This window comes from Drosophila mojavensis, unplaced genomic scaffold (assembly GCF_018153725.1).
Source record: "Drosophila mojavensis isolate 15081-1352.22 unplaced genomic scaffold, ASM1815372v1 contig_151, whole genome shotgun sequence".
Classification (NCBI taxonomy): Eukaryota; Metazoa; Arthropoda; class Insecta; order Diptera; family Drosophilidae; genus Drosophila; species Drosophila mojavensis.
Window position 1 is genome coordinate 816,270 of NW_025318684.1, and position 13,794 is coordinate 830,063.

At 34.3% G+C, this 13,794-nt stretch overlaps 1 protein-coding gene and 1 long non-coding RNA gene across 5 annotated transcripts; one reads left to right on the plus strand and one right to left on the minus strand.

The window, feature by feature from the left end:
• Nucleotides 1–994: 994 nt before the first annotated feature.
• Nucleotides 995–9,775, plus strand: LOC6585801 (ephrin type-B receptor 1-B). Of its 4 annotated transcripts, XM_032732921.2 has the most exons (14): nucleotides 995–1,275; nucleotides 1,346–1,425; nucleotides 1,955–2,135; nucleotides 2,194–2,679; nucleotides 3,063–3,959; nucleotides 4,626–4,802; nucleotides 5,323–5,340; nucleotides 5,532–5,579; nucleotides 5,751–5,879; nucleotides 5,947–6,042; nucleotides 6,588–6,958; nucleotides 8,538–8,684; nucleotides 8,756–9,088; nucleotides 9,164–9,775. In XM_032732921.2, the coding sequence occupies exons 1-14, from the start codon at nucleotides 1,011–1,013 to the stop codon at nucleotides 9,266–9,268; spliced, it is 3,333 nt and encodes a 1,110-aa protein (XP_032588812.2). In that variant the 5' UTR covers nucleotides 995–1,010; the 3' UTR covers nucleotides 9,269–9,775. The 4 variants fall into 4 exon arrangements, with proteins under 4 accessions (XP_032588812.2, XP_032588810.2, XP_032588809.2 ...); XM_032732919.2 differs by lacking the exon at nucleotides 5,532–5,579; XM_032732918.2 differs by lacking the exon at nucleotides 5,323–5,340.
• Nucleotides 5,916–6,591, minus strand: LOC122756733. Its single transcript, XR_006356571.1, has 2 exons — nucleotides 6,252–6,591; nucleotides 5,916–6,189 (listed from the first exon to the last, which is right to left on the minus strand). It is a non-coding gene; the product is annotated as an uncharacterized LOC122756733 (long non-coding RNA).
• Nucleotides 9,776–13,794: the final 4,019 nt, after the last annotated feature.

Genomic DNA, 13,794 nt, shown 5'->3' on the forward strand with positions numbered 1-13,794 from the left:
TTGTCTCAATAAAATTGAAGCCCACTGAAGAAAATAATAATAATACAAGTAATAATAAAGTAAACAATATACATAAATAATATTTTATTGATTTACTATTCGAAAATATAATAATTCCAAAGCAACATACTTCTGAATGTGTGTCGAACCGTATAGTGTTGGTAAATATCGAAAAGATTTTCGCTCAACAATGCTGAAAACTATTAAGTGTGGCAGCACTTTTATTTTGGAAATTAATGTGTGTACATATACATATTTTGCTTTTATGAAAACAATAATAGTTAAATGAATTAAAAAATGTGTGACTCTAATATGATAAATCGATAACTTACCGTATCTTTATGTAAACTAAGCTTTGATTTAAAGCAACCAGTGATTGGCTTGAAAAGTGAATGTGTGTATACACACATACATGTGTATGTATGTATTTATTTACATATATGTACATCGAAATGAAAAATACATATGTATGTATGTACATGTGTCGCGAGGAAAGCTTGAGCGTGCATAGAATTCAATTCAATACTTAACAAAAATAATGTTTAGCTTACCGCAAAATTATAAATGCCATAAATCTTAAACTACATGCATGCTATGTTGTGCGTTGATTTGTGGGAAATTGCACACACACATACATACATTGTAAATAGACATGCAAGTATATAAATGCATTTTCATATGCATGCAAGCATGTACATATGTATCCGTACATATGTATATACAAAACCCGACTTATAAAAATATGTTCTTATACAAAAGGATCCATTGCTGTATTTTTGAAGATTGTAATCAAAAACTATTATACAAATGCAATAGGGGTAGTCAATGTATGCGGCGAAACATGATTTAGTAAACAACAACCAGCAAAGGGCTAAATTCTGAAACTAGAATGCAACGCATGTTCTATGAGTCGTTATATTTATTTATATTATACATATATATATATATATTTTACATATTTTTTTAATTAAGCATATATTTTTGTAATCTTCAGGTTTATACATACATATATGTTGATTGCTACGGGAGCTTATATACATATATATAATATACATATATACGAAATATATAAAATGTCAGCAATTCACTGGACTTTTCGCATATTCCAAACACAAAACTCAAATCAAAACCGGAATAGTCAGGCTACAGAGATTTCCATAAGAACAAAAAACAATAAGCTGACTTCCCTTATTCCATTCAGTAATTTCTCAATTGTTCTATTAATTTGGATAATAAGCGTGATATACAACTTGCAAATTGCAAATGCTGATCAAGGTGATCGATAACTTGCCACCCGATTTACTTTTGCTTTCATTACTGATGCTTTCTCTTCTTCTATTTAAAGTTGTGCTATTGGACACGACGAGAGAAGCCACTCTGGAATGGACTAGGTATCCATACGGTCCTCAGGCTCAGACTCCAGGCGTATGTATTTAAATTGAATTAAACCACTTTGACTTATTCACGAAAGTAGAGTATATTCGTTTTGTGCAATGTCCGACTTGCTGGCCGTCCGTATGACCGTCAACCATTTTGTCACTCTTGAAGTACGAGTACATAAATATATAAATTGTTAAAATTTCTCTGATACACGTACTAGGTGCGGACACATGGGAAAATGTTATTTCCAGTATTTAGAAGCCATGTTATTTAAAATGATAAAGGCTTGTGCCTACATCTCAAGATGTAGATATGGCGGAAATTTCTGTGACCATGTAGGACACTACCCTGAATTGCTTTTAAGGATTGTATTCTCTCTACTATCTACACATGCACATACGATTAAGTTACAGAATTGTCAATTGTCATTATCAATATCAACTTGTTTCAATTATTGTAAATTGATAAATTGATTATTAAGACAAATATATTTAAAATAACATAGTCTCAAGATAATGATTTAAGTTAAGTTAAAATGTAAGTATGATATTATACTAATTTTGGGTTCTTGAAGTGGGTCGAGGAATCATTCACAGATTTCGTAAAGGGCATCAACTGGCGCAGCTATGTGGTCTGTGATGTTGCATATCACAACGTTAACAATTGGCTATGGTCACCATTCATTGATCGCGGACCAGCTAATCGACTTTATATTGAAATACAGTTCACGATACGAGACTGCTCGCTATTTCCAGGTAATACACAAAAATACAAATACTCAAACGTTATAAAAAATATTTATATTGGAAATAGGAAATGCTTTGTCCTGTAAGGAAACGTTCAGTTTGCTGTTTTACGAATTCGATGCAGCAACACGTGAGCCACCGCCTTGGCAAACAGATAGCTACAAACTGATCGCTCGAATTGCGGCGGGAGAGGGGCGCTTTAATCAAAATTCCGATGTGGATATTAATACGGAAGTGAAAAGTATTGCTGTCAGCAAGAAAGGAGTTTATTTTGCATTTCGTGATCAAGGCGCTTGCATCAGTGTTTTGGCCGTTAAGGTCTATTACATAACATGCCCTGCGGTAACCGAAAACTTTGCTCATTTCAATGAAACGCCCACCGGAAGGGAGATAACAATAATTGAGAAACAGAACGGCACGTGCGTAGAAAATGCTGAGCCGTATGAGGCACCAACTTATTTATGTAAGGGCGATGGCAAATGGACAATACTAACAGGTGGCTGTCGTTGCAAAGTCGGCTACGAACCAAATGAAGTTAATAACACTTGCACAGGTAGGTCTATCATTAACAATACATGTGCCAGCAAATCGATACTTTTACAGAAAATTAATTTACAGAAATTAATTAAACTAATTCCCAATAAATACAGCTACGTATGAAGCATGGGAGACCTTGGCCCCATAGATCATAAAGTGTATATTTTTACCATTAAAAAACTAAATTTAACTTGGCTATTCGGACAATGGGAATCGATTTCGACATTGATGACTTATCGATATCGTCAAGGAATATAGTTATTGATACATTGCTCCATATAATTGTCTATTAATCAATCAAAATGGTCGAATAACCGACTCATTGCTCGGGTGTTTTCTCAGATGGGAGTCTAAGCATACAATTGTAAGCACACTAAGATTGTTGTTTTTCTCTTTCAGAATGTCCTGCTGGCACATTCCGCTCAGCTGAAGTACGGAAGTGTATATCATGTCCAGCCAATTCGAATAGTTCGAAAACCGGATCCCCGATGTGCAATTGTCTAGCAGGCTACTATAGGCATCCAGCCGATGGCAGACATATGCCGTGCTATAAGCCGCCAAACGCGCCAACGAATTTAACCCTATTATTTGTAGATCAAACCAGTGCAATTATATCATGGTCAGCACCAACAAGGGACGATAACCAGCTAGTAACCGCAAATGGTCTGGAGAAATATCGCACAGAAGTTGTGTACAAAGTGCGCTGCAGTAGCTGCAGCTCAAATGTTATGTTCAATCCGTCAACGGACACTTTTAATGAAACAAAAATCACACTCACTAATCTGGAACCAGCGACAACATATACAGTACAGGTCCATGCTGCGAATAGCATATCATATGTGGCCGATATCGGGCTTTATTATAATTTAACCTATTCGAGCAGTGATAATGCGTTAAGCAATACTTCAAGCTTTTCAAATATTAACGGCCACCAGCTTGATCTTAGTGAAGTTGAGACAAAATATGCTGAAATTGTATTTACCACCGAGTCCGCAATGCTCTCGACTGTGTTCAATTTAAGAGTGGTTGCCATAACTAACAAAGAAGCGAGTCTAGTTTGGGATAAACCAGGGCAGACTGATGCACCGATTGAACTATATGAAGTACGCTGGTTTCCCAAATCCGAAATGGAGACTATCAATAACACCACATTGAGCACTAAGGAAACAAAAGCACTTATTTATAACCTACTGGAAAATACTGAATACGGCTTCCAAGTACGTTGTAAAACAGTAAATGGTTTTGGTGCGTATAGCAACATGGTGTATGCCCAGACACATCAATCTGTTGGTACAGGTAACTATTGCTCTAACTATGCGTAATCGTAGTCATCGAGTGGATAATCGTAAAATGTACTCCTTCAAAAATTCTTCATCAGTAATTAATTATAGAGATGAAATCGGGCAGGTGCAAATATAGACGTAGTTAATAAAACACTGCTTCCAATTGTTAGACATATGTGTATAATCTGTGAATATTATCTATGTCAAGTGCTCAATCTGGAGCATTTCGTTAGCATTTGAAAATTGACAAATTTCTAGGCACTATTTATCCATTTCTGATTATGAAACCCTTTTTCTTTGAATGAAAAGAGATAATTAATATGATATAATGACATCGACTAACCACTCATATTACCATTTCCTGCTTCAGAAGAGGTCTGAAGATATTACGCCAAAATTGCAGACAAAAGTGAGGATTGCGTCATGGCCAGAGTTAAGTTCTAACTGTAGATCAGATAGTGTTCGGCATAGTTGCAGTAGGATAGAGAAGTTAGGGAAGTGTATACCATTGGAAGTATTCATGTTGTCTCCTTTTGAAGTAGCTCAGATTTGATCGGGCACTCTTACTTGTCGCTTATCCGATCGCAGTTTTCTTTAGTTGCTGCTGAGTTGACTGCTCCATAAGAAGTCTCCTTCACGCATAAATATTTTACCATTGTCATCCACTCTATATTCATAGTTTACGAGGATTCAATGCAAATACGATTTATTGCTGGAGCCATTGTGACTGGCGTGTTCTTCCTGGTCATCTTTATTGTCGCTACTGTCTATTTTATGAGGTCTAAACATCAAGATGAGCTTGACAAGAAGTCCACTAACCACCTGCCGTTACCCATGGAATACGCAAGTAATGAAGGTAATTATCATAATACATGCAAAAGAAGTCAACCAATTTATTTTTTATTTAAAGATCGATAACTATAAAGAAAATAGATAATATGGTTGTGATCATTTTCTACATTGCTACTTAATATAAATAGAATAATTTTGTATGTCCTTGACAGTGGGACTATATAAATAAGATACTTTTGATCTGTCTGGCTTTTCGCTAGTAGCAGATTCCCAAATCTTCTTGAGATATACATCTGGAATATTTTTTGTTTTTACGTCGTTCCAAGCTTTTTCTTCGCATATTCTATTGTGTTTTGCAGTCCATTAAAACTATAGAAATACTGTTTCTTAATAGCTGTTTCCATTCGATCGGCACCTATAATGCATACAAGTGAGGAGAATAAATTTTATTTTAGATTGTAGTTTGTAGGTAAACCCAGTTTTAAAAACCTTTTAAATATTATGAACTCTGAATAATCAAAATGTTAATTGTTTATTATATCCCTATCCTTTATATTATAACCAAACCCGAAACTCTTTTTAAGGACTCGTTGTGACATATAGTAAGTTTTTTCCCACAAACAATTCTTGCTCCGAAAGTGAGAAATTAATATTAGTAAAATTAAAATTAATATTAAAAGCTTTTATTTTTCCTTAATAATTATTTTGTTTTGCATTTGTGTTATTTAATTTTGAAATATACTTTTGTTGAACTGGCGATAAAATGTGTTTAAAATTTTATCTTTCCTTTTAGTAAATGCCATGGATACTACTCCAATAGTCAAGACTCTACATTCGAATGGTATATAATTTATTTATGTGTTGATTTTATGGTTGTGGGAAGCTATTTAGGTTTTTCAAGTTATTTTCTTTTTGTAAAATTATTAACCAATAATTTTATTTACATATTTCCTAGCTAATTTAGAACATATTTCAACTTGTTTGTAATTCATTTCAATACTTTTTCTTTCAGTGACGACTCCTTTATTTGGTAATAGTCGCAGTTACGTTGATCCGCACACCTATGAGGATCCTAACCAAGCAATCAGAGAATTTGCTCGTGAAATCGATGCAAATTACATTACAATCGAGGCGATAATTGGTAAAAAAAAATAACAAACAAATAAAAAGAAACTAATTTCATTCAAAAAACATATTTATTTATTTAGGTGGTGGAGAATTCGGAGATGTGTGCCGTGGTCGTCTTAAAATTCCTCCAAATTTTGTCCAGGACATTGACGTGGCAATCAAAACCTTGAAGCCAGGTACCATATATATTGTACAACTCGTGATTAAATTTGATTGTTTTTATACTTACTTTCGTGCAATGATTGCTCTCCGTCCGTCTGTGCGCATGACGGAAACCTTAGGCTTGAAATTTGGAACATATACGTTGAAATTTTGCACGCCCACTAGGGTAAATCTTATCTGAATATATCGGGTGATGGGCTGTGAATGTGTATTCTTTTCTTACTTGTTTATTCAATATTTTAGCGATAGTGTTTGTAGCCTGCAAAAAAGCGCGGGATAGGCTCCATACGGATTATCTATTGATAATTGAGATCTAAGCCATAAAAACTAGAAATTTGAAATTTTATAATTTTACGATATATTTTCGACAACAATCATCGATGACAATAATCGATCATTTTACTTCGCACTTCATTTACTTACGCACTTTTATATTGATATTAGATGGGTTTGTGGAATATGACATAAACTGACTTGACAGAAAATTTAGTAGAAATGCAAGGACATATTCTTGGTTAGATTCCAGTAGCTAATGCATATCTGTATCTGTTCTTCTCAGGGTCTTCAGAGAAGGCGCGTTGCGATTTTCTAACTGAGGCTTCTATAATGGGTCAATTCGATCATCCGAACGTCATATACCTGCAAGGCGTCGTAACGCGCTCCAATCCGGTGATGATTATAACCGAATATATGGAAAACGGCAGCCTGGACACATTTTTGCGTGTCAACGATGGAAAATTTCAAACTCTGCAGCTCATTGTGATGCTCCGGGGTATTGCTAGCGGCATGTCCTATCTAAGTGACATGAATTACGTCCATCGGGATTTGGCGGCTCGCAATGTTCTCGTCAATGCTCAACTAATCTGCAAAATAGCCGATTTTGGTTTATCGCGTGAAATCGAAAATGCTAGCGATGCCTATACCACTCGGGTAAGTGCTTATACCCGACTCGTCGTGGCTTTTTATACCTTGAACCCATTGAAAATGGGAAATCAGGGAATAATGGTTTTGTCAAATGTATGTAACAAGCAGAAGGAGGCGTGGCGTGGTATATATATTCTTGATCAGGGCGACGAGCTGAGTCGATTTAGCTCTATCCGTCTGTGCGTCCGTCCGTCTGTCCGCATATTTGAACGCGTCGATCTCAGAAGATATAAGAACTAGAGACTTGAAATTTTTTTCCTAGGTCCGTGTATATCGAGTTTTGCTTTAAATATCGATAAATTGCCCCGTTATTTTGTTATCGATTAAAAACATTATCGAAAACCAGTAATAAATTTATATCTCCTACATCTTTAAAGCTAGAGTCTCCAAATTTTAAATGTATACTTACATGCATTTTATACAATTTCAAAATTTACCCCCCACCCCTGATTCACCCCCTCACCCTGACATTTGTAAAAGGCGTATTTCAAATACTAGCACGAGAGACTTGTGCTTTGACAAATACAGTCGAGTCTCGATAATTCCTACCCCGCTAAATCGAAAACCTCAATCTTGCCTGTTACATATTTTTAACAAAACCATTATACCCTGATTTCCTATTTTCAATGGGTTCAGGGTATAAAAACCCCTTCAATTCGTATTTTGATTTCTTAATCCCCTTTAAATGGAAACCTTGGTAAATCGAAAACCTCTATAATTCGTAAAAAATTCGGTTCCCTTACCATTACGAATTATCGAGACTCGACTGTACATGCATATCTATGTTATAATCATAATCTGAAAGTTTCATGAAGATAGTCCATCCACAAGAAAAGTTATTAAACAATTAACTTCCCATAGTAGGCACCACTGCAGCCAATGCGTGTTTATGCGTGTGTGTGTGCATGTGTGAATAATTATTGAAATATCAGTTGCTCGAAGGTTTCAGGGGATCTCGTAGTCGGGCAGTCTCGACTACAGGTTTCTTACTTGTTAGTATGTACATATATTAGATTGTTAGCGCACACAAATATTGCTAAGGTAGCAGCACGACATTGCCATACCTTAAGTTACGCCGAAAAGCCCAAATCAAACTATCGACCGCTATCGAATATAATAATATGAGCTTTCGTAAGTTAAATCGATGCATTCGTTGCTGTGCTTATTTAACCATAAAACTATATTTCTCGCCTGCATTATTTATTTTTTATTTGTCCACTTACAATTTTTTCCTCGCCGAAAAAACAATAAAAATCGAAATTCTTTAAAATACATATGAGCCTACATTTAAAATTAGGAAACTTTAGCTCTAAAGGTGTAGGAGATATAATTAAATAACTAATTTTAGATAATCGATAACAAAATATCTGGACTAGTTATCAATTTTTTGAGAAAAACTCGATATGTTCGTGATATACACGAACCTAGGATTCAAGTCTCTAGCTCTTATGTATATCTTCTGAGATCGACGCGTTTATACATACGGTCATGAGGATATATTATAAATGAATGGGGGTGGTATAAAGCTTCAAACATATTTGCTAGTCGGGCTCTCCTAATTTAATTCCTCTCGTTTACTTAACAGGGAGGTAAAATACCAGTACGTTGGACCGCGCCGGAAGCAATTGCGTTTCGTAAATTTACATCAGCATCAGACGTTTGGTCTTATGGAGTCGTTTTATGGGAAGTTATGTCTTATGGCGAACGTCCCTATTGGAATTGGTCGAATCAAGTAAGCGTAAAGTAAATTGTTTTTATGAATGACTAATTAAAACGATGAATCTATAACTTGCTTCCAATTAGGATGTCATAAAGAGCATTGAGAAGGGCTATCGTTTGCCAGCACCAATGGATTGCCCGGAGGCATTATATCAGCTAATGCTGGATTGCTGGCAAAAGCAACGAACACATCGCCCCACATTTGCCAGCATTGTGTCTACTTTGGACAACTTGGCTAGGCAGCCACAATCGTTGTTAACGACGCGAAATTCTCCAGAAAATGATAGCAGTACACATATTTTGGATGCACAACGTGGTCATAACATATTTATAAGCACTGATCTATGGCTGGAGAATATCAAAATGTCTAGATACAGTCAACACTTTAGAGAGGCTAACTTAGTGAGTGCTCAACAGGTACGTCTATTGTGCTCCTTTGTATCGCTATCCCATGTTCTTTTCAATACTTTCTTATTATTTTTATATTTGTAGATCTCAAGATTAACAGCTCAGTTGCTATCGGATATGGGTATAACATTAGTAGGGCATCAAAAAAAGATTTTACATCAAGCACGGCAGCTGGATACAATAATATAATCATCATAATCATAATATATATATATGTATATATATATATATATATATATATATCATTTTTTCATTTATTTTATAAAATATAGTATAAACTCAGTTGTAATTGCAGAGTCAAAATCTTACTAAATATATGGTTCATGACATAAGAAGATAACAACACAAGTTAAAGGTTTTGACTCTGTATATATACATTTATAGCATTAACACAGTTGAGATTGCAGAGTCATAACCTTAAAGTTGTGTTACATATACAAAACAAATGATACAAGACAAAAAAGATATAAATTATATACATATATAGTAAGGTACATTTTGTAGTTTATTAACTATAAGTTTATATGCATATATCTTAAGGCTGCTACCGCAAATTTTGCAATTTTTTTCAATAGCAATGCAAAATGTTCTGTTAACATATTTATATTTTGCCGCAATAACCATTGATTCGCGAACGAAAATTCAAAAATAATGTTTGATGACGACATACACGCGTTTACGTTTCACTCAATATAACGGTATACGCAGCAGTCATTTAACAGTAGTATGCGCACATAAATATATATATATATATATATATATATATATATATATATATATTTATATTTATATGTATATATATAACGTCCAAATCAAAATGAAAAGCAAAAAACAGAATAAACTAGAAATACAAAAATGAGATAAAAACAAAACCATTATACCCTGATTTCCCATTTTCAATGGGTTCAGTGTATAAAAATATTCTTATATTCTTTAAGTTACACAGACATATACATATAGACATACACACGCCGCATACATATGCCTTGTACCTCTTGAGGCTGAAATTGATTTAATTTCTTTAATATATTAACACTTGTAAACATATGCGCGCATATAGAATATATATATTCAGCATTTATTGTAGATTGGTTTAAATCTTGAGGTTAAGGTTTTGGACTTTAACAAGTATTATTTATACATTGCATACCCATGTATTTATTTGTAGCATCATTTATTTTTACAAATTGTTCACAAAATATAAAGGAACCGAAAATTCAATAAAAGAAACAATAAACATCATTCTGGTATAAAATATATAGAAGATGTCATCTAAAATACATCTTTTTGGAGCTTAATAGCTAGAGAGTAGTGCTGGGCGCAACATCGATGTTTCAAATAATATGGGAAATCTCTGTTTTTTTTTGTTCGATGTTTTGTAAAAATGTTACCTCCACTAAATTTACTGGTTTAATAGAACTATTTCTAAACATCTCAACTGAGTTAACTGAGTCAATTGAGTTAAGCAGAAAATGTGCTGTGAGCTAAAAGTACTAAATAATATGTATGCGTCTCAGGTCTACTGAGAGTGAGAGGATTTTCAACCAAGCTGGACTTCGTGTTAGCGAAAATTGAAGCTCGCAAAAATCCAAAAATGTTGACATGCTAGTATTCATCAACAAAAAAGATCAAATGAGCCCTCTTAGAATATTGGAAGGTAAAGTTTCCCATACTTATATTAATTTTAAACAATGATGTTAATTGTAGATCTTAAAATACGATACTTCATTCTGTTTTTGTTTATTTTTTATTTTTATACCCTGAACCCATTTTCAATGGGAAATCAGGGTATAATGGTTTTGTTAAATGTATATAACAGGTAGAAGGAGGCGTGGCAAGCCCAATAAAGTACAGTAGAATCCGGTTATAGCGACGCTCAAGGGACCGTCGATTATTACGTCGCTATACCCGGAAGACGCTTTAACCAGAAAGAGAAAAAAAAATTTTTGCTTTTTTTTTTACAGTTACCATGTTCGTAATAGCTTTTACTATAAAACAATTTAAATTTTTAATCAAAACAAACATTTTTTATAAACTTCTTTCAATAACATGGTTTAGAAACATTTTTGTGACGTCGCATTGTACTTTGTCTCTCTCCAGTGTTGTCGTTTTATCCTTTTTGCGGACAGATCTATCCTTTTTAAAATAGTAATTGCCGGAAAATTTTTGAAACGTCCCCTGTCCTGAAGAAATTCGTTTTTTTTTAATTTTAGCCTTTTTTATCCTTTTTAAATATTTCTGAGTCGCATATACAATTTGTTATTTTGAACTGCATGGCATCGCTTGAAAATTGATTTTTTGGCTTCACCCATCACTTTTCAATGCGATGCAGCCCTGTTCAAAAACGTGTAATCGATATCAGACCTATCGAATATTGCTTATTTTCGTTATAATTTTTGAATCTCGATCATGCCAAAATAAATTTATAAACAAAAGTTCCGCGATTCGTGGATGAACGAATCGGAATTAAAGAATTGGATGTGTCGGGATGCCAAGGACCCCGACAAGGCATATTGCGCGCATGGTCGTACAAAAAAACATGTGCAAAGGGTAGAACCTTTCGCACAGGTAAATAAAATTCAGTTTAAACCTCTTGCCATGGTCGAACGCCGAAGTCGAGCGGGTGTTTAGGCAAGTTAATTTGGTCAAAACAACGCTAAGCAACAGGCTTCATATTGATACATTAAATTCGATTTTGACAGCTAGGTAAGTTTTTATGTGTTAAGAAATATTTTTGTACATATATATTATAATAAAATTACAATTTATTTTTGTATTCAGGTTCGGATTACGTCGACGTGGCACATGTTGCCAAAGTTATCAACTTCCCGATAAATATTTGCGTATGATCGGAACACATATTTATGAGACGGATGTTGATAACGAAACTTTTGACTCAGTTTTATATAATTTAAAGGAAAATATATAAAAATTTATTGAACCTCTTTTGTTTTTTTTTTTAGTTGTTTTTCCGGTTTTTTTGTTCTTTTTAAAAAATTCTGTCGGTTTTTTGTCTTTTTTTCTGGGCTCAACCGTCCTTTTTTTGTGTAGAGGCGCCGGCAACAATGTCTCTCTCCCTCTCTCTGTCTTAGCAGCATTTGTGGCGATGCTACGCACACAAGCAAGGATACAGATCACTGATCAATACATACATGTATACATTTCTAACAGAGCCTTTTTATGCTGAAATTTGTTGTCATTATTTCACGATTTTTTTATCACGTCGTAATAACCGGTGATTGATTCAAAAATATGAAAAAAAATCGTCGGCATAAGCGAACATAACATCGAATTTTCGTCGACATAACCGGTTGGACGCTTTAAGCGGAGTCGTTATAACCGGATTCTACTGTATTTATATTCTTGATCAGGGCGACGAACTGAGTCGATTTAGCTCTGTCCGTCTGTCCGTCCGTCCGTCCGTCTGTCTGTCCGTCCGTCCGTCTGTCCGTCTGTCCGTATGTTTGAACGCGTCGATCTCAGAAGATATAAGAGCTAGAGACCTGAAATCCGTGTATAGCACGCGCATATTGAGTTTTGCTTTAAATAACGATAACTAGTCCCGTTATTTTATTATCGAATAAAAACATTATCGAAAACTAGTAATAAATTTATATCTCCTACACCTCTAACGCTAGAGAATTTCAATGTATACTTAAATGCATTTTGTACAATTTCGGTTTTTGTCAAAATTTACCCCCCACCCCTAATTCATCCCTCACCCTCACCTTCGTAAAAAAAAAAAGACTAGAGACTTGTACTTTGGAAAATACATGCATATCCATATATAATCATAACCTTAAAGTTTCATGAAGATCGTATATTCACAAGAAAAGTTATTAAACAATTAAGTTCTCATAGCAAGCACACACTAAACTGAGCCACTGAGCTAGCTCCTTCAATATGGCTCATTTTGGCTCACTCGCTCATTTTGGTTCATTTTGCTTGCGATCACTATCGGCTCATGAGCAGTGTTGCCAGGTTTTGAGACATAAAAATAGCAAAATCGTCTCTAAAAAATAGCTGAAAATAGCTAAACAAATTTTAAAATAGCTTACAAAATAGCTGAAACCTTTATGCATTATGCATTTACTTTAAATTTTATTTTTAAATGTTATTTAATAATGTTACAATTTGGTCCACATCCAAATCATCATCAGAATTATATTTTTGATTAACTGGAATCATTTTTAAATATTTGGAAGGCACGGTATAATCATGGCAGCATTTGCCATTGCTGCGCAAGAAGAATTAGCGATGGTATAAATTCACAACTAGTGATGTATAAGTACGACAAAGTCGTGGTGGTAGTATCGCGCAGATCATTACGTACAATTTGGGACTTAATCGAAAAATGTTTTTTTTTTTTTTTTGCTTTAAATACTAAAATCAAATTCAAAATATTCGTTTGTAAAATAGCTAAATTTATAGCTAATAGCATTTTCAAAATTTTCATAGCATTTAGGGTTCAAAAATAGCTAAAAATGCTATTAAATAGCTAATCTGGCAACACTGCTCATGAGCTATCAACAAGTGAGCCAGTGAGCCAAATGAGTGAGTTGGCTCACTTCACAAAAAACAGCAAGAGAGCGGGTTCACCTCAATGAGTTTCTTTTACCCAAGTATAATGTAGACTTGTGTATACCATACAAGCTTGTCATAGTTTTTCGATAACTCTTTCAATATCTTTTTATCGAGGACAATCGATAAATTTA